This window comes from Protopterus annectens, chromosome 6.part1, assembly GCF_019279795.1.
Source record: "Protopterus annectens isolate FY-2018-M chromosome 6.part1, PAN1.0, whole genome shotgun sequence".
Classification (NCBI taxonomy): domain Eukaryota; kingdom Metazoa; phylum Chordata; order Ceratodontiformes; family Protopteridae; genus Protopterus; species Protopterus annectens.
This window is the reverse complement of record NC_056738.1, coordinates 252,644,232-252,665,058: the sequence shown is the minus strand read 5'-3', so window position 1 is coordinate 252,665,058 and position 20,827 is coordinate 252,644,232. Positions and strand designations below refer to the sequence as shown.

General features: G+C 40.8%; 1 protein-coding gene across 3 annotated transcripts in view; it reads right to left on the bottom strand.

The window, feature by feature from the left end:
* Positions 1-20,827, bottom strand: part of MED18 (mediator complex subunit 18) — an 82,452-nt gene that overhangs the window by 44,043 nt on the left and 17,582 nt on the right. For all 3 annotated transcript variants that reach the window (XM_044075683.1, XM_044075680.1, XM_044075681.1), the window contains one exon: positions 16,796-16,887. In XM_044075683.1, coding sequence (XP_043931618.1) covers positions 16,796-16,868 — 73 coding nt within the window. In that variant the 5' untranslated portion in view covers positions 16,869-16,887. The remainder of the gene's footprint in view (positions 1-16,795; positions 16,888-20,827) is intronic.

Genomic DNA, 20,827 nt, shown 5'->3' with positions numbered 1-20,827 from the left:
CATGTAATGTCAGATACAACAGCAGCCACAACTGACTATGGCAAAGGGTGTTACGGTGGTTGTGAAGGCCCTCATGGAATTCCCAACTACAGGTGTACTAATACACAGACACTGCTATCCTCAGTAATGCACATGTACACGTGTCAATACTGGCATCACTTCAGGTGGTCTTAGCTATGTACCCGGCTACTGTTCAAGGAAACATGGGTTGTGTAGGGGATGTGTACAGTGGTATCATGGCACCTGTCATGTGCCAGCACAGGCAATCGACAGACATTACTGTGGTGACCCTCAGGGTGAGAGTGACATGCATCAGTCAATCCTCTGGGTGTCTCCAGCACATGGCCATTGAGGCGATTCAGTTGACATGTATGCAACATGTATTACAACACATGGGTAGTGTCTGTGGAGACCTATACCCAAGCACATTCTGTTGATTGTGGTAGTGTAGTGGAGGTACCCGTGGCATGTGGTGCGTACAGGGTGTTATCTCCTATATGTGCCAGTTATTACACAGCTGGGCAGACATGTCAGTCAATCAAGCATAGGCAGCCTGTACGTAACCTAGCTGGATACCTGCCATCTGCACATCTGTACAGGGACTGACAGTCATCAGCTTGGCAAGTAGCTATGCGATAGGATGAATGTGTTGACAGATAGAGGTTTGACAATGTGTATGCCATTACTACATGTTGGAAGCCCTCACTAACATGTGCTGTACAGGCGGTAGTCTACAGTTACATTCCACGTCGGATCATTATCCAGTAGGGGATATATACTGTGACACAGATCACACACCAGGAACATGACAGGGAGGCCTCAGAGTCCAGCTATGGCTGCAGGTGTGCTTGTTGTCAGTACTATATTTAGCACTCTACTCTTGCCTGGGAAAGCACCGTCAACAGTAGTACCTCCATGATACACTACATGCCAGTGTGACAGCATGTACCCTGGGTTACTACTCCTGTATGTAACACATTCACATGGATAACAGTGCTGTACAGGTTTCATATACTTGCGTGTCCCAGACATGACACTCACACCCCTTGCTACTGTAATGACAGCACACATACACTTGTACAGATGTTATTACTCTGCTATGTTAACAGACTGGGTGGTGAGAACTGGTTACCAGGGCTAAGCCATGCTTAGCAGGTGTCATCATTGCTGCAATAACAGTCAAGCAGATTTGCGCACTGGTAAGCGAAGCCTACACGGTGTAAGCACCCATGCGTTTAGCTTTGCGCCAACATACTTAAAGCGGCTCAAAACTGCCTTAACCACTCTGTATTAGACAGCCCTTGTTCTGCACAGCAACAAAATAAACAGCCCTTGCAGGTCTTGAACCCAGGACCCTGTACACTATAGTCAAAACAGTTAACCACTACGCCATGACCACTGTGAAGACAGTTGTTGTTTTCACAATATATCTGTCAATACACATACTGAATTACTACTGAACAATTGATTTTACTTCCAGAATTGTATAGTACTTGTTATTGATATTACTGTTGCATCACATATGTTGTTATATCATAATGTACACATATCAGATACATACGGTGAGATACATCTGGGAAGGCATACACAACTGTGATGTTTACACATGAAAAGAATATAGATATATACATATGTTGATATATGTCTACATGTTCATACATATGTATATTTATACGTATGTCTGTCTACACATCTGTATAGTGCATATATATATATATATATATATATATATATATATATATATATATATATATATACACACACACACAATGTATATGCATATATATATATACATACATATACACACACAGATATATATATATATATATATATATATATATATATATATATATATATATATACACACACACACATATACACACACATATATATATATATATATATATATATATATATATATATGTGTGTGTGTGTGTCTGCCCATACTATGTGTACAAAAATACCTATGTATGTTGATATATATGTAGATATCTATAACTATATGTGCATACATATCTATTCAGATATACCTAATTATGTTGATATACATGTAGATATCCATAAGTATATGCGCATATGTATCTATATCTGTATATGTGTAGACATACATTGTTGTGTATATGTATATATTTGAGTGTTGGTTATATGTATGTATGTCAATATGTATGTGTATATAGCTATATAGATATATGAATAAATTTATATATATATATATATATATATATATATATATATATATATATATATATATATATATATATATATACACACACACACACACACGTTTACCATATGTCCGGAACATGGAGTGGAGTCCTACCTCACCACCAATAGTCCCAACCTCTTAGTGCAAGGGGATGTCATGTACATACTGCAGGTATATATGTAGACTGTTGCTACTGTAATATGGGTTATCTTAACAGACGTGTGTGGGAGGTCACATCTGCTTTTGACATGTGTGCCATTGGCTACTGACAGACATGCTGAGGACATCATAGTACAGTACCACTGCTAGCACAGTAATGATCCTGTGGACTACAACAGAGATATGACCAATGTATGTGGACAGTCTGGCACTCTGTGGTCAGTACAGAGGTGTACACATCCCCTTCATGCGAGACATGTGGACCAATGTGGATGTTAATAGCCATGTACATGGGTAGATCACGTAAATACTGGATGACATATGGTCACACAGTTTATGCATGCACACACGCCAGTCTGTCCGGACACATAATTCCTGGTGGTGCAGGGGTCACATGGTCACATACTACCCAGTGGTTAGTGACATACATCTGTATAGAATCCCACTGCTTTGTCAGAAATACACAACAGTTATGGTGGCCTGGCAGCAGTATGTCTTGCAAATAACTGGACATAACAGCACACTGGGTATTTACACTAGGCTGCTAAGCATGTCACAAAGCACTGTGCAAACTAGACGCAGACTGCCACAACACTGGACTACATTTTGTATGGGGGAATACACATGTACCCGAGATTATAGTGGGCTCTACACACGTCACAACACAGAGTAACAAACACCTGTGAGAAAGGGCATACCCACAACCAATGTAAACACAGCCACAGGTGGTACATAAGCTTAATATGACACTATATGGACTGTCCGATAAACACCATCCTCATATGTGCCACTCACACACTAACCCTACATACACTGGGTCATGGCAATGTGTGGTCCAATGGCTGTCTGTGGTATGGGACAAGTGTGTGTCTGGCCCTACAGACATGTGAGCCAATAGGGTACCATACACTGGCGCAGCATGCAACATCAGACAGAACAAGACCAACAACAATGGGATCTACCACAGTCTGTGCACAGCCCAAGGTACGTATGCACAATACACATACTGCCGACAATTACCCTAAGTACACAGACACCACAACTATACACACAACTGCCGAATGGCCAGGTTATGTCCTCAGAAATAATCCCTACTATACATAACATGTCTAGCAGTCTGATATCTGACTGGCTTGTTATCAGGTATGATGTCAATAAATAATGGTGTACAGGACATGTGCACCTATTCCTGTATGACATATGTACAAAGGTTGACAGACTTCTGGCTGGAGCTACAAACAGTGCCCCAATATTGCCATGTTGCTGTGATAACCTCATACATTTACTGTCGTACCAGGGTTTGTTGTGACAAATGTCCTGTGAGAGATATGAAGTCAGTAACTCTCATGGCTGACTGCAATGGTGATATAGATTTGGACTTGTTCCATTTCTTTACTGTACCATGTCCAACTATTCCGCAATTATATGGTTTACCAAAAATTCATAAGTCTCTGGTTAATCCACCCATGAGACCCATTGTTTCTGGGAATGGGTGGATAACAGAACCTATATCTGTTTATTTACAGAAACAGTTGCATCCCTATTTATTGCGGTGTGGTAATATTCTGAGAGACACACTTGATTTTTTGGTTAAACTGTATCATTGGTATAATGGTTTGAAAGCTAAGAGGATTGAATTGGGTGAACTTTTGTTTGTCACTATGGATATTGTCTCCTTATTTACGGTTATACTGAATAGTTATGGTATAGAATCTATTAGGGAGTTTTTGACGGCACAAAAATCTGTCTGTGAACTATACACAGAATATTTGTTTAATGTTGGATCTAGTGTTGAGTAATAACATTTTTATATTTGATCAACAGCTGTATTTGCAGCTTACTGGTGTAGCTATGGGCACACCAGTTGCAAACACGTACGCGAACTTGGTCCTGCATCAGTGGGAAACTAAATATGTATATGATGGTTCCAAATTCCTTAATGATAATGTTTGTTTTTATCAAAGGGTTGTTGACGATTGCTTTATGATCTGGAAAGGCTCTTTGAATGATCCGATAGAATTTATAGCATATTTGAACTCATCTACTACCTTTTTGAGATTTAAGGAGACTATTTCTGAAGTTGAAGCTGTGTTTCTTGATGTTAAAGTTTTTTTAGATAATGGGTTGTTGCAGACCGCTGTTCATAAGAAAGATGCTCATGCAAGTAGGTATTTGCATCGGGGAAGCATGCATGCTCCGCATGTCTTTAAAGGACAACCGCGCCCGCAGACTCAAAAAACATATTAATTTCATCATGGTTTGATGTTTCCTACATTTTAATAGCACTCTGAGACTATTTTGAGCTTTTTAGATATTTTTAGATGCAATTTCTGACTCTGACCACATGGGGTCTGGCATATTGAAAAAATTCAGACTGTTTACTCTGCCTCTAAGTATCCCAGAATGCATTATTTGTCTCGAAAAAATTGCATCAGATCTGCCACGTTTTGCCTTAAGCTGCTGTCACTTCATTGACTTAACAGGCATTCACTGCAGTCTTAAAATCCCCTACTTTTGGTTAAAATGTTATCCTTTTTCAATGACCACTTAAAACACAAGCAGTGCAAATGCTACAGAACAGAACTGAAAGGTAAATTTTCTAGCCCTTTCATCTTAGAAATGCTAAATTACTTTTTTTTTGTGAAGGCTGAAATTTAGCTCTTCAAGGAATCTCCCCTCCCACTTCATACCTACCTTCCCTAGCTGTCAAAGAGCCAAGGGTAATTTGACCCATTATCTGCATGTGATTGACAGCTCGTCACAGCAGGTGACCAGAGTAATGTACTGTTTGCTTGTCAGCCTTTTCCTCCTTACAGTGGGAGACTTTTTTGTTGCACTACTGTCAAATTTAAAACGAAGCTACATAGCACTGGCAATAATCCCTGCTTTGCAAAGCAATCTGCCACTTATTTTCCCTTCCTGTTTAAATAGCTAACAAATGATGCACTATAAACTTGAAATATTTTAGACTTGCATGACAGCACCCACATGCTTTTTTGAGTCAATTTTTAAAATAAATTATGGTAGTGCATACACACACGCAGACACGCACACTGCTTTACTTCTACAATGATTTAGATTTTTACATTTTATAGCAGTGTACTAACCAAGCAGAGAAATCTGGTTCAAAAGCAAGGATAAATTGATCCTGAAATTCCTATGAACCTCAGCGCAAGAAATTAGGACAAAGCCATACATAGAAGTGGGACAAAGGCACAAACAGAAAAGCGCAGTCCGGGTCTGAACTGTCTGCAAACAGCTACAGTTAACTTTGAGTATGTGTCTACCTGTTTGAGCCAATATTCATTTTCCCCTGGAGAGCACTCTGCTTTGGCTTGTAAGCAGCCCCCCCCCCACCACACACACACACATTCCACTTTCTCTTATTCCCTTCTGTTAGCAAATAGTATCCGCCATAACTCATCAAGCATTAAACATAACTGGGGAAATATAAACCCTGGATCAAAATGAAAATAAGTAGGCTAAGCTAAAAATGCAGCTGCGAAGGAAGCGTGGCACCCTTACAAACAGAAAAAGATAACTCCACTAATGTGCAATTAAAAACTTGGGAGGACACAATATCAGGGCTAGGGAGGCATAGAAACAGGGACAAATTACATTTAGGATACACTATTAAGAAGTAATAAGACTTACCTTACTTATGAAGTAGCAAAACGCTGGTGAAGAAGAAGTGCTTCACATGAATAGAGTCAACCAGATTTGCTAACACAGAAAAGGAGTTCCACACAGCACCTAGTCCATTTATTAGGTTAACAGTGGGCTGGGAAAGGCAGTGTTGACATCACAATGTGGAAGGATCACAGGGATTCTGTACAGCATGGAAATAAGGCAGTGTTTACGTCACTTTGGGGGAGGAAACCTCCCAGGATCTTCAGCAAGAGCTATGGCAGATGTGACATCATTATTTAAGAAATGACTAGACAGTTTTCATCTTGGTTTTAAAACTGAAAGTCAAACAGTATGGAAAAGTATGAAGCCTAAGCAGTAAAAGAGAATAGTGAATTTTTTTTTAAAGCTGCGGTTATGTTTTTTTGAGGCTGTATCACATAACAGGATTTTAGGGAGACATCAGGTAGAGATATTTGATTTGATATCCCATTGTTTTCCTTTAAGGGTGCGGCTAAAGCTCAGTTTGCTAGGGCCAGTAGGCTTAATACTATTGATACAATGTTTCATATGCATTTGGATAAAATGTTTAATGAATTTTTGGAGAATGGTTATGAGCGTGAAATGTTATTCGAGCTTAAGAATATTGTAATACAAAATAGGGAACATCAATATTGACCCTATTTTATGGATAGTGATGTTCAACATACTGATAAACATGAGTGCCAATGGGCATGGACATGATAAGGTTAGGTGTGTTATGACCTTCTCTAATAAAATGCATTTGATTAAGCGTGTTGTAGAGAAAAATTGGCCTGTCCTAATGGCTGCGATGGATGTCAGTAGAGTTTTAGATAGTAGACCGTATTTCTCATATAGGAATATGAGAACTGTAAAGAGCCTAATATGTTACAAGGATTTTAAGTGTAGGAATCAATCTGGCATTAGCTCTTATAAATTAGCTCGTTTTGGTACTTTTAAATGTTTGGGGTGTTCATGCTGTGTAGATATTGCAGATAGCCCCAACTCTCTTTTTGATCATCCAGAAACAAACAAGAATTACAGATTTAATTCTGTGGCAATTTGCAACACAAATAATGTGGTCTATTTAGCTGTATGTGTGGCATGTCCCGCGTTTTATGTGGGTAAGACCACACGTAGACTAAAGGACCGGATAATTGAGCATAAGTCTGAGATTAGAAGAGAGTATGAGACTAATGCCCTGTTTAAACATATAAAAATGTATGGGGCTGAACATAGCTTTAAGTTTAGAGTCTTAGATGTAGTTTCTCCATCCATTAGGGGTGGGGATATTAATAATATCTTAGAGACTAAGGAGTATCAGTGGATACTCAGGCTTAATGCAGATCGTACCCCAGGTTTAAATTTTACTGTCAGTTTGAAACCAATTTTAGCTAAGATACAACGTACTAAATTATGATTTGGTAATATTTGTATATATAAATTGTACGGTATATTTTATGTTTTATATATTATATATATATATATATATATATATAAAACATGTATTTAAAATTTTATGTTTCTTTAAATATGTTAGTCATATGACTTTGGCTGCAGTCATATGATTTTTGGGCTCTTGTATAAAGCATGATTGCTTGGCTAATATGCATATGTCCCACATGCATATTCAGTGACATGTGGAACTGTACCTGGAGTGTCTGTTTCATGTTGTGTACACATTATCAGACGTGCCAGTCCTGTACTCATGTGGCGGGTACTGTTAATGGACAGCAGGTTGACCCTGCACCTACATTGATAGCATGATACAGGTATTCCCTGGTGTCAGTGGCATCTGTCCATACAGGGCATGTGTTTAAGGCATGGTATGTCCTTTGTGGGTCACATTTGATGGCACCACAGGTGTTGCAGGTGTCCAGTGGGTAACATAGTGAAGGCGCACTGTCTGCAAGTACGTGCCTATTGTACTGATGGACAGGGTACCATGCCCTCTGTAGTTCACTGCAATCACACCATGGTTACTATCTGTGGGCAATATGCAGGGTACTACCAACATAGCGGTTATTGCCTAGGCAAGTGAGTTTGTGTAGGAGACACGGATTAAGAGTGTTCTCTGGGTAATACAAGGGTTGCTTACTTTGCTCGCCATGTCACATGTAGGGGTATAGACTGGCACCCCAGCCTCTCAGCTATTTGACATCTGTTATCCTTGTAAGGTGGACATTGTGACATATAATGGGGCCACCATATAAAAGATATGCAAAACCCGCTCTACAATGAATCCAGTTGTTACACACTCACAGCCACCTCCACACAGGATACGAATGACAAACACAGACACACTTTCTATGTCTGGGATTAGAACTCCTGTCTCACCAGTTTATCACACTACAGCATTACTTAGTTTTAGAATGCACCATGGAGATTGCTGAGCTACTCCTTTCCCAAAGGTGTATTTCACTGGGAATGACATCAGTAGGCTTGCCAAATAGATCAGTTGAGGTTGTAGTGACTGTGAATGGCCTCAAAAACATTGCATCCTACACAGACAAAGAAACACACGCACACACAAAAAAACATCCACACTTGCAATATCCGGGAATAGAACCCCTACCAAACTACTATATCACACTACAGCAATACTCTGTTACAGGACACACCACAGAGATTACTGTGCTACTCCTTTCCCAAAGGTGTATTTCAAAGTGAATTGCATCAGCAGGCTTGCCATAGTAGGGCTATGGGGAGGGCTGCATGTGTGCATGGGCCATAACCCATTCATCTAGAGTTAGACACACCACACTCAGGCACATGCAGGTTTATATTCCGCAGGTACATGCATACAACTGCTAGATGACTACTGCCTTGTACAGTCATGTTGCACAGCTAGCATTAGCACCACAGAGTCTTTAATGTTGAGGGATACCAGTGGCTAATTTCTACAGTGAGCGACATTTACACATCATGTGGTTGTAGCCATTTGGCTGTGTGCTGGGTGGGACAGGCCTCATGACGGAAGTCTCTTGTCACTTTCACACATCTATGTATGTGTACTTTTGTCATATTATAGTGTGTTGTCCTTGGATATGTGTGTGTATTCCTATCCAATGTGTGTGCAAAGCATGACTGGTGCATACTGAGGAGTGTATGCACTAACATCTGCAACTGTCAGATATGTATGGTCCACTGTTGTTGCCAGACATGGGCTTCATTTGTTAAAGTATTGCATGTATGTATCCATTCCAGGTAGTTTGTACTCCAGTGCAGACCTTTGTGCTCTACACCTACAGCTAGCAAACTGTTTCTGCAGGATATCTGTAGAACAGTTGGCAATATGGGGTCAAACTGTTAAAGGGACAGTGTGTACTGTAGGGGATTGTGTCTGTGCTGCTTCTACTGCATGGTACTGGTTTTAGCAGAGATATTCAGACATGTGTAGTGTTATACACTGTGATATTTTATGTCCTCAGGTACTGTGAGGTGGACATTTGTCCTCGCAGTGATGTCCTGGGGAACACAGGGTGAACACAGCTGTGTCCAGTATTGTGGTCAAATGCCTACATATTCATGGAAAGTTATGCCATTCTGGAGGGGGAGCTGCAGACACTTGCTGCTGGGTCTGTGTAACCGGTTCAGCACCTTGGTACAGTGATGGCAGAGGATCCCATACTTGTACATAATCGACGTGACAGTATGGCCTTATGTGGCAATACCTCACAGCTGTACAGATTCACACAGGTTTTCCAGAGTCAGGGGTCATAAGTCAGGACATTACCCCTATTGTGGTGTATGGGCAGGTTTGTAACCACCCACTTTTATGTTTGCAGCCAGGGATAGTATGTGCACATGGCGGTGTGTCGGACTTTGCACATTCCATGCTGCCCATGCTCCCCTCCCCCTCTATTACGCTATCCTCCTCCATACATTATGCATACGTTCTCTGATAACTATCACCTCATGACAGCAGTGTATTGGTATTAGCCCACAGTTCATGCAGTGGGACATGTTGGACATGTTATTGCGATTTGTCCACATGGCCTTGCATATGGCTTATGTGGAGTGCGTTATGTTATTTGGGTATCCATAACATAATATACATTGGCAGTACGGGTGAGACGCAGGCCTTTGACAGAGGCCTGTAGGCCATTTGGTGGTGATGCAGGCCAGCTGTAGCAGGCCGTTGCATTCCGTCAGTCCTACAGTCCCAGACGGCCATACAGTATATTCCCCTAGGGTGACAGGGTAGGTGTGCTAGGTGTTCATGCCAATACTTTCTATCAGCATTGATCAGGTGGTGTGGATGCTGGCAGGGTGCTGCTTACAGCTAGGAACAACCCTGCATGGGACACCTACACTGCATGTTGCATTCTTTCCTTATTGCCATACACAGGTAGGGGTCTTATTGTACCCATTCCCAACAGCAGGGATAAGACCGGAGAGGTACCTGTGGGTGGTGTTTGGGTGAGCTGGGTGCATGTGTGCTAAAGACACTACTTGCATCTGACTCGCAGATATACATGGGGCATTCCATTTATGCTGGCTTGTGCAGGGACAGCCGTTTCCCAATACATCAGTCCTATCACCTTTGTGATCTGCAAGTGTTCAGCCAGATGACAATTGTTATTCCCTTCTACAAGAAAAGATAATGTGATGCATACCTGTATGTACAATTCCAAGGGTGTGTCCATTTCACTGTTACACATTATACACTATATGTCTGGGGTACATTTCCCTGTGTACTGCTTGTATATCTAGCCCAAAAGTCATGCCGTGTTCATCTTTCAGATGGTGACACATATTACCGTCATACATTTACAATGGCTTACTGCTAGCATGTGTTATACTGGGGAGCATTGTCTTTGGGACTGCAGTTGTAAGGACTTGACCCTGTCATCGGCAGTAGTGGGCAATGGCCACCAGGTCAAACCTCAACATGCATACATACTGATCACTCTCACACAATTTGAAACATACAAAAACCTAAATACATGCATACCTGCATATTGTACAAATGCTACAAACTATCCTGCTACCTTGGTCACCTCAGGTCATCTGTGCTCCACTGGTATTATACCGACACATACATATTACAACATGACTACATCAGATTGGGGGGGGGGGCACACATGACTTTTACTACATTTCTACAGAGTATTGGGGGGGGGCACACCTGACTGTTACTACATTTCTACTTAGGATTGGGGGTGGAAACACCTGACTGTTACTACATTTCTACATAGGATTGGGGGGGCACCTGACACTTGTACACATTTGCTATGACTGTACTGGTATGACAGGTACTCCATTTCATTCTGTATTGTAACCTATCATGCTGACTAGAGGCATATCAGTGTACTACAGGTCTTAGGTTTGACTGACCTACATATCGGTTTCTGACTTCTTACCCTTCAGAACTCACAATCCACTGCCTGACCTGATGTAGTCTGTCTGTGTAGGCCTGGGGGGGAAGGTTACATATAGCCATCATTCAGAGGCCTTAGTTTGTGTTTGTCTACACCTGTCCTGTTGGCTGAGACTGTTGTTGGGTATGTGAACCTCCCTGACTGGCATGTGTGTGTCATATGGACAAACATGTGGCCCAGCACATTTCCTGCAGTGGGTTTTGTCAATATGTGTAGTACTGGCTACTATGGTGACACCAGTATCTGTTACAGATCACATGCTGCCACTATAGGTGTCTACTATCTGCTGGCATCCCATTCAGCCACCAGATTCCCTTGCATGCTCACATCCATACCGTAGATACAAGTAACAACACATACTAATCTATTCGGCAATTGGTAAGAAGAGTGACTTACCTTGTGGGTGTGCCAGTACTAAGGATGGTGCTGGAAGGCTGCCTATGTCGGATGCACATAGTACACACCCTATACATGGTTGAGCACAGGTAGTATCATGTTTGGCATCCCTTTTACTGTATGCGCGAGTCACAGAGAGGTGGCATTCCCTGGGTCCCTCCTGTGTCAGTGTATGTGCTATGCATTGCCTCTTTGCCAAGGCCAGGGCATACTAGGCACGCCTCCTTTTGCCTACTGGGGCAGGCTCAGGTTGTTCCTCCTCCAAGTCACTCTGTGCCTGTGCAGGCCTTGGCAATGGTGGGGGCTGTGTGGCCCTGCCCTGTGCTGTTCCTGCTTTAGCTGTTTCCGCAGGTTCATATTGTGTAGCATGGTACATATGATGACAATTTCAGTACATGTAGCTGGGGAGTACTGTAAGGCTCCACCAGATGTGTCCAGGCACTGGAACCGTGACTTGAGCATCCCAAACACGCGCTCCATTATAATTCTGGTCTGTGCATGTGCCTCATTATGGAGTTCTTGTTTGGGTGTGTGTGCATTTCTGATGGGTGTCATCAGCCACGGCTCTATTGCGTAACCAGCATCCCCTACTAAGTGACTGTAAGGGATGTCTACACGGGCAAATCACCGGTACAGCTATGTCAGATGCCAGATGTGGGACTCGTGATAGCTATCAGGGCAGCTGGCACACACATTCATTATGCCCTGGGCATCGCACACAACCTGGCAGTCGATGGAGGGGAAGCCCTTGCGGCTGATGTAGACCGTACCCAGCTCACCGGGTGGTGCTTTGATGTGTATGTGCAGTCTATAGCACCCACTACCTCAGGGTTTTCTGCTATTTGGTGGAAGAGATGCATATTGCTGGACAACTCCTCACGGATGTTGGGGAAATATACGTGCTTACTGGCATGTGCTGACATGGAATCTAGGAACTGGTGGAGTACCCTGGATGCTGATGCCTGTGAGATCCCCATGACATCCCCAGTTGGCCTTTGGAAGGTAGCTGTGGCTAGTATTCTTAGGCCTACACATACCTTGCTATCCACTGGGATGGGTTCCCCTCTGTTAGTTCTGTGTGTTAGGTGTGGCCGGCACAGCTCAACAATTTGCTGTAGGAGGTCCCTGTCCACCCTAAAGTGCTCCGCTATCTCCAGCTAATGTAGCCCCTGGTAGGTTACCCTGGGTCTGTACACTCTTAGTCTCCTCTCTGTGGGTTGGTCAACAGCATTCTCATCCTTACCACCCTCAGCCTCTTCCACATGTTGATTTATGATAGCTATTGCAGTCCCTATCATTTTGTTGTATTTGTTTGTTAAAATTCCCCCGTTTGTATAGACCTGTGGTGTAGAGTATGTAGGGAAAACCTGAGGGACAGGTGTTTGCATAGTTTATAGTAGTGTTCTGGGCTGGTCTGGTCTGATGACTGTGTAACTGTCAGATTCTGATACATTTCATGTGCCAGCTATGCTAGTTCTACCCGATTACCTTCCTACTGCTGTTTTCTCTTCCCACTGCCTTCCTGTTTAAGTCCGGGGGGCGCGCCGCGCAAACACAGTGCTCAAATGTACACAGAGCTGCTATTTCCTGGTTTACTTTATTTTTTTCCCTTTAAAACCTGGTGTGAGGTGCTCACACCCGCTTAGACAATGTAAAAAGAGTGCTAGGCAGCCTCAGACACACACCCTTGCTTAGCTCTGCTAAGCTAAGGGCAAACCTGAGCCACAGGGCTTCAAAACGCTTACAGTATGCCTGACACACCTCTTACGATGCCAGCTAACGCCTAGGCTTGCATCAAGCTATTCCTGCTCTTACACTGTTGAGTGCTGACTAGCATTGAGGGGAAATCTGGGATTCAGTATCATTCCCCTCATTTGCATAGGATTGCCTGCTAATGCATGGTTACAGGTGCCACACTGAGCCTCCCCCCTTAGCAACCACTATTCATTGGCCACGTTGTCTTCTGCCTGCCACTGAGTATAATGGCAAAATAGTAATTTTGGTTAGAATGCTTTAGTTTTTTTTTTTCCCCCCGCCCAATCCCATTTGCGCACCGCTGCCCTACGCTTAAACAGCCAAAATCGGCTAAAAAAATAAAAGTTTTTTTTTTTTTTGCAACTGTTTTCCCTGCCAATGGCCATATATTTGGCCATTGGCATGCTTTCAACATAATATCCACCCTTTAATTTGGAGCTGTCATGGTTCTGTTTTGTAGTATGCAGAAATGCACTCTGTTACTAACAGAGCACACACTAGTCCTGCACAGTCGGCTGCCAGCCTCCTGGATTGCAATTTCCCCTCATCTGCATGGATTTCACTGCAAATGGGGTAATTTGCATACAGGAGCTGAGTCCGTGCAGGAGCGCTCGTGCACGTCCATGCAGCTTATTCCTGGATAGCACGGCAGACATATTGCCTGCTGGATCTCCTGCACACCGTGCAGGGCTTGCTGAATCCGGGGACATATTTACAGAAACGGCAGGGAAAACTATGAAGAGGCTACTAGAATAAAGCCCCGAATTTCTAGCAGGGATAAAGAAAAATTTTAGAAAATTTGGAGAGGTGGATTGATTAAGTGAATGAAAGAAAATGAAGTGAAAATGGCAAAAAGATGAGCAATATGATGAAAGAGTCAATAGAAAGTAGAAAAAGTGGCTGCAGAAATTACACGTGTGGTCATTATGGAACTAAAGTTCAAGCATTACCGATCAACTTCACAATCCAGTGTTCTATATAATTATTTTTTTTATTTCTCAAATAAGATTTTCAGTCCAATGCAAATCTTTATTCCACACACAGCTGGAACATTTATTAATTTACTGAGAGTGAGATTAAGAAACAAGGTCTGCACTGTATACAGCCAATACACAGAATATAAGAGTTGGCCTTTTCCCTGCAAAACTGAAAGAAAAATAGGACTATGGAAGAAATATGCTAGTTACTGTACACGAAGCAAGATAGCTAGCAGTCAGTACATATGAAAAAGAGCATGAATAAGAATATTAATACAGTTTATGTGTAGCTATACTGCACACCAAGGAAAATGACAGAAACTGGTCTACTTTACTATTAATTCCACATTAGAGAGGAACGTATTCTTCTAAACAACTTGCAATCCCTTAATATTGTTCCAACACAAAAACACATATCTGTCTTCTTTCAATATACACATTCATATGCACAGATTTCATTTTATTTATTTGACATTTGTTTACCAGGAAAGTCCAACTGGGCCATAAAAAAAAAAAAAAAACATTTTCAAAGGAGGCCCAGGGAGAAAAGCTCCATAAGACATACAATAATAGACAAATTGATTAGTGTAGTAGTATAGACATATGCTTTCACTTAACAGTAACGTATTCAAAAAAGATATTACAACACAGATATTACAAATGGTTAGAAGTATACACATTAACAGTAACTAAAATTATAACAGTAGCATAAATATAACAAATGGTTACAAACATAGGATGGTTACAGTGAATTTTCCATTTAAAGTCTGTGCCAGTGACACTGTCAATTGGGGTAGAAACTAGGAAGAGGCAAAGTAGTCCAGATGCAGGGGAGGAGACAGGTAGAATAAGAGGGAATAGTAAGGTGGTTAAAGCAGATAGATTTAAAAGGAGTAACAGAGCAGGGTGGAGGAGGTGTCATATGAAGCACATAACTTAAGTTAATCAAATGTTAGTGCATACATATGTTTGTCTGCTTGAATGTGTGACACAAACAAAAATATGCATAGGGTAAAATATTATAACAGATTTCTAAATATGCTACATTAATAGATTTCTGTATGTACCATTTTCTGATTACATGACATACAGTGTATGGTTGCTGAATATGATACCTAACAGCATATGGGATTGCTTTGGTAAAGAGCATGACTTTCTGTGACTATCTCCATGTCTAGTGATAGTAACACATTTGACATGTATATCACAGATCGACCCGAAATTCTCATTTAATCAACATGCTGAACTACATGTGTGTTAAAATAAGACTGCATTCAGTGTGCATTTATACAGCAAATACACAGTGCTGTCTAGCTGAACTCACTCAGCATAAAATGCAACACATACCTCTCACCCCTACCCAGCATGTAATGTGCTCCTACAGTGCACTACAGGATAGATTAAAGCTATGTCACACTAAGGAATATCAACCTGTAGCTGTGGGCTTACTCCATGTCACCATTTGCATACTGTATGACAGAGCAAGTCCCAGGCAACGCTCTCAGATCACCTCTGATAAGAGGCACCAGTCCCTCCTGCAGCATACATTCAGACTAGTAACTTTCAGTGCCACCCAGAAGTTGCGCACCCTTTACATAAAGCATATCTCCCTTCCTGGGTGTCCAGACCTTTAAGTCATTTCAGGGTGCACAGTGGTGCCCTGTTATGTGGTCTCCCTGGCTCCCTGTCCATTAGTGCAGTTATCTTTTAAGGAGGCATGCAGTCGTGTCACATAAATGAGTGATATGCTGAAGTGCTGCTCAACATGCCATTTTATGGTGCACTTCTTGCTTACTGAAAGATAAAATATTCCACTTCTGAATCATTTCTTAATATGACTGCATTTCATCTGATGTATGGATGGTGACTGAATTCATTAATATTTTTCCATGTAGCATGCAATATATATTTCTCTATCGGAGATCTACATTTGAAGTTTAAAAAAAATTCCCCTTTCAATGGAACAGTCATGCAAGATATACAAATGTATTCCATGCAAGCAGTGACTCCAGCCAAGAAAGCGAAAAAAAATGATAATCTGTTGCTTTTTAGGTCTGAGCTATTCAAACTTTATGAAACGTCCGGGAGGAATTCTTCTGAAGTAAACCAGATGTAGAAAGCTGAAAAATCCACTAGCAGTACTCTGGCAACTTAAGAGAATACAAAGCAACCAGACTTATTTACAGTCATTTAATAACACTGAAATACATTAAGAAAAAATTTAATAACCACATTTATCATAGATACATCATAAAATAATATCACAGTACCTTGAAGGAGGTACTCCATCATGTTGACACTGCCTCCGGTAACTGGCATCACAGTAACAGGGGGAGCCTCCATGATGCTGGTGTTAGGAAATCTACAAAACAGAGGCATTATGGGAGAGTAACTAGAAATTAAATAACGTCCTACTAAATTACTGAAAAAAAATAATTTTCCCATCTGCTTAAACAAATCACGGTCACAAGAAGTTGGAGCCTATCCTGGTAAGCCAGGAATTCCTGAAAGCTATGTTATAATGGAAGGCATAGTATGATGACTTACCTGAAAAGTAACTAACAGAAAAAAAGTTAAAGTCTCTTTCTGCAGCAGGTACCACTTCTGAACTACCATACCACTCACACTTCTTCCCAGATGATAATGAACTTCATCACCTCTAACTTAGCTAATTCTGAAGAGGGATTGCTTAGTGATAAACCAAGTGGATAACCTCTGGTCAGGCTTTACATTTTTTTCTTGATTTTACACTTATGTCAAATGCTTATGCCAGAGTACTCAATAACTTGGCTTATTTAAGTATGCAGTCTCGTTTCAATGACAATTTTGCTGACAGGGGTATTCTACTTTGTAAATATGTGCTTAAAGTCATGGCAATGGCCTACTAGAAATCCATTCTTTAAATGCACCCTGACACCCACAAGATGCAGAATCTAATGGCAGAAAACTGGAATTGCTGACTGGCTGCTTTAACAAAATGTTTATTACTATTACTAAAACAAGTCACTAAATATGCAGCACATATTACTGCACTTCATTCTCATAAATACACTCTGCACCAACTGTAATCCAACATAAAAAAAGGGAGGCATTAATCTAGTACAAACTATGTTATAATCATATAATGAATACATTTTAATTTGTAAAGTTCTTTAATTTTCTCTCAAAACTATCGATACATATTTGTCATAAAGGAAAGTTCTTCCTGTATTGCTCATTTTCCTTTTATTTCTGTCACCACAGAAAGTTTGACCCTATGATGGTCTCAAACAAATTATTTAAATTTTCACTCTGCGTATGTCAAAAGTACAGTTGTACAACTAAACTTACCATAACAGTAGATGTTGGTGTCAAATGGCCATTTTACAGTAGCCTTAGCTATATTAGTTATATCCTGCAAGAATATACCAGCCAGCCAGCTTCCAAAGCTTCAGGGCACCTTCCACGATCATTAAATGAAAAACAGGTTTGAGCGCTCAGCCCTTCAGAGTTTTCCTGCTGTTGAAGACAATGCTCCACCGCAGACTTTTGAGGATCAGCAGTCAGCTTGTGCTTTTACTTTGCCCACACTTAAAATTTGGTTTATTACACTTTCCTGTATACGAAAGTTATTTTTAAGCTAGGAGTTTTTCTGTTTTAATGGACTGTCATGAGACTTCACTGTACTTTTTAAACGTGAGTGTACTTTTATCCTGTCAGTTTAAAAGTTGTTTAAAGTAACTGAAAACCACTTTTTCCTAGAGAAATTGTCTCTATTTTATTTTTTGGGGCTGGCAATATTAAAGTTCTTTTACTGTGTTGTTGTGCAAAACTATAACCAACAGGATGAACGTTTATTTTTATGCATTCTTATGGTCACAGGGGTCCAGCGAATATAATTTCTTAGGAATGTTATTGATTGTAGAAGGAGCACCTACCCTATCACTCTGCTTTGCCCTCTTTCTTGAAAACCCTGGAAAACAATTAAAAAAAGTCTGAGTTGTATGCAAGACTTTTTGAGTATGGGACCAGAACAGTGACAATTAAGAGAAGTGGAAAAACCATAGCTAGGGGCTCCTAAGTAGCTGCGGAGATATCTAGTACTAAAACTGCATTTGTCTAGTGCAAAAAAACCTTATGTAGAAACTTCCATCTGCATATCGTTAAAGAAGGGCAGGAGGTAGCAAGACACGAGTTGTTTTCATCATCATTGTTTTCTGCACTGGGGCAAAAACTATGTGATTGTTTTTATTAATATTAAGACAAGAACCTTCTTGATACATTTTATGTATGTTAGCATTTATAACGTACTGACAAATATAAACTAAAAGTAATGGAACCAGAGTGAACAGTGATTAAAACCTTTATTAATTCTGGCAAATACCATCTACAAGAGTAAGGGACTGTTTTAACATTACCATGTCTTGTAAAGACATAACTGAAAAACAAATCCGGTGCTTTAACATCAGTAAAGAGTAACTGAGGAAATTAGGTCAGGATATGAGGAACATTTACTTGGCACTGAATCATTACTTAGATCTCTCATCTGGGTTACTTCTGAAAAGAAGATTACTAAAGCTCAACCTATACTTGGTAGATTCTACTGGATAACACTGAACTGCCAAAATTCTAGCTCTAGCGAGATTAAAAGACAAACCTGATACACTGCTTTAGTACAAGCAATCACCATATGAACAGAACGCTATGAATACTGCAGGAATAAGGTTATCTCATCAGTAAATAAAATACATATATGAACCAGGTCTTAATTGTGACTATAACTGGTATTCTTTCTTTAATAATTTGTGATAAATGTGAAGTGCCAGAGTAAATATCTTTGTTTTATTTCTTTGATAAATGGGAATCCTCTTCAGAAACAAAATCCTATTTTACTGGTTCAGCATGCACCTGCCTTTTTTAATGACAGGGAAAAATGTTTCTGGGAATGCCATAAACCATGAAATTGTTGTACTAATTTAACATTTAAGACAAAAACACTTTCTGTGCATCTAGCTTGCAAATGGCTGAAGCTCTAATTATTATCTAAATTCAGTAAGAAGCTTGGGCAACGGAATAGCCAAGCGCAGGAAGAACATAGTGAGCGACTTATACCAGCTCAACCATCCTGGGGAGGGGTAAATGTTGGTCCTAGTAAACTGAATTTACTCCTATGCAAGCAGAAGCTTGTAGGACAATAGTAGCTGTAGGAATGGCGAATGTGAGCAGGAATGTGTGTGTGCAGGGATAGAATACCAGTGTGGCAATGCATGTCAACCCCCAGGGAGTGAGGCCAGGATCTAATCACATAACCCCTGACGGCTACCTGTGTAACAGCTCCCCAAAGTGAGAGGCCAGATGGTCAGCAGGCAAGAGTGGAGTAAAACAATAAAACACTTTGAGCATCTAAACACGATTGCTTAAGGGTAGTCAATAACTTGGAAACACACACCTGTCTTTTTAACACAGAAAGGCAAACGGTTGTTTTGTATTTTCGTGGCGCTATTTTAATGAATCCGTATTCCGAAGACATAAATTGACCGTAAGTGTGAGTGTGTGTGTGAGGTATGGAAGGAGTGTGGCAGAGCTAGTCACCTGGCAGTGTGAAGATTGGTTCTAGGTGATGGTCCCTGTTGATGTGACACCGCAACCACAAAAAAAAGGTGATGGTCCCTGTTGATGTGACACCGCAACCACAAAAAAAAAAAAAAAAAAAAAAAAAAAAAAGGGGGTTGATGCTGACTGATCTGGTAAATTAGCTACATCATAAATTGTTTCTGTCTGATGGGCAGCATGGTCAAACAGCTTATAATCTACAGTTTTTAATATAATACGTCTACATCACAAAACACATTATAGCTGTTCTTGAATTTAGGAATCACGGAAAACCATGAAGCCTGCCATGTGTGTACAAGTGATTCACCCTTGAAACCCAGACTAAAACAGACAAAAGTGGCAGGTTTTCCTCAGTTAATAACCGAACGTTGGTACATCATGTTGGTCTGCTATCCATAGGGAGTTTTCTTTAATATATAAAGCATCTAATATAACAGCAGACAACTTTTTTTCCTATCTGCATCTCTTACAAAAAGTACAGGAAGAAGGAAGGATGGATGGATGGATGCTATCTAAATAACATGTACTGAAGTACAGCTGAACGTTAGCCAGCATGTCTTTTTTGTTTTTAACCTGCATCTACTGAACCTATCAGGTCAGGGCAACAGCTGTTTGTGTATGATGGCTGGTAGCTTGTAGTTTAAGATGTCTTGCAAGGTGTTACAGTTTTTTTGGAAGGCACAGACCAAGGGCAGCTTCAAGATAATTAG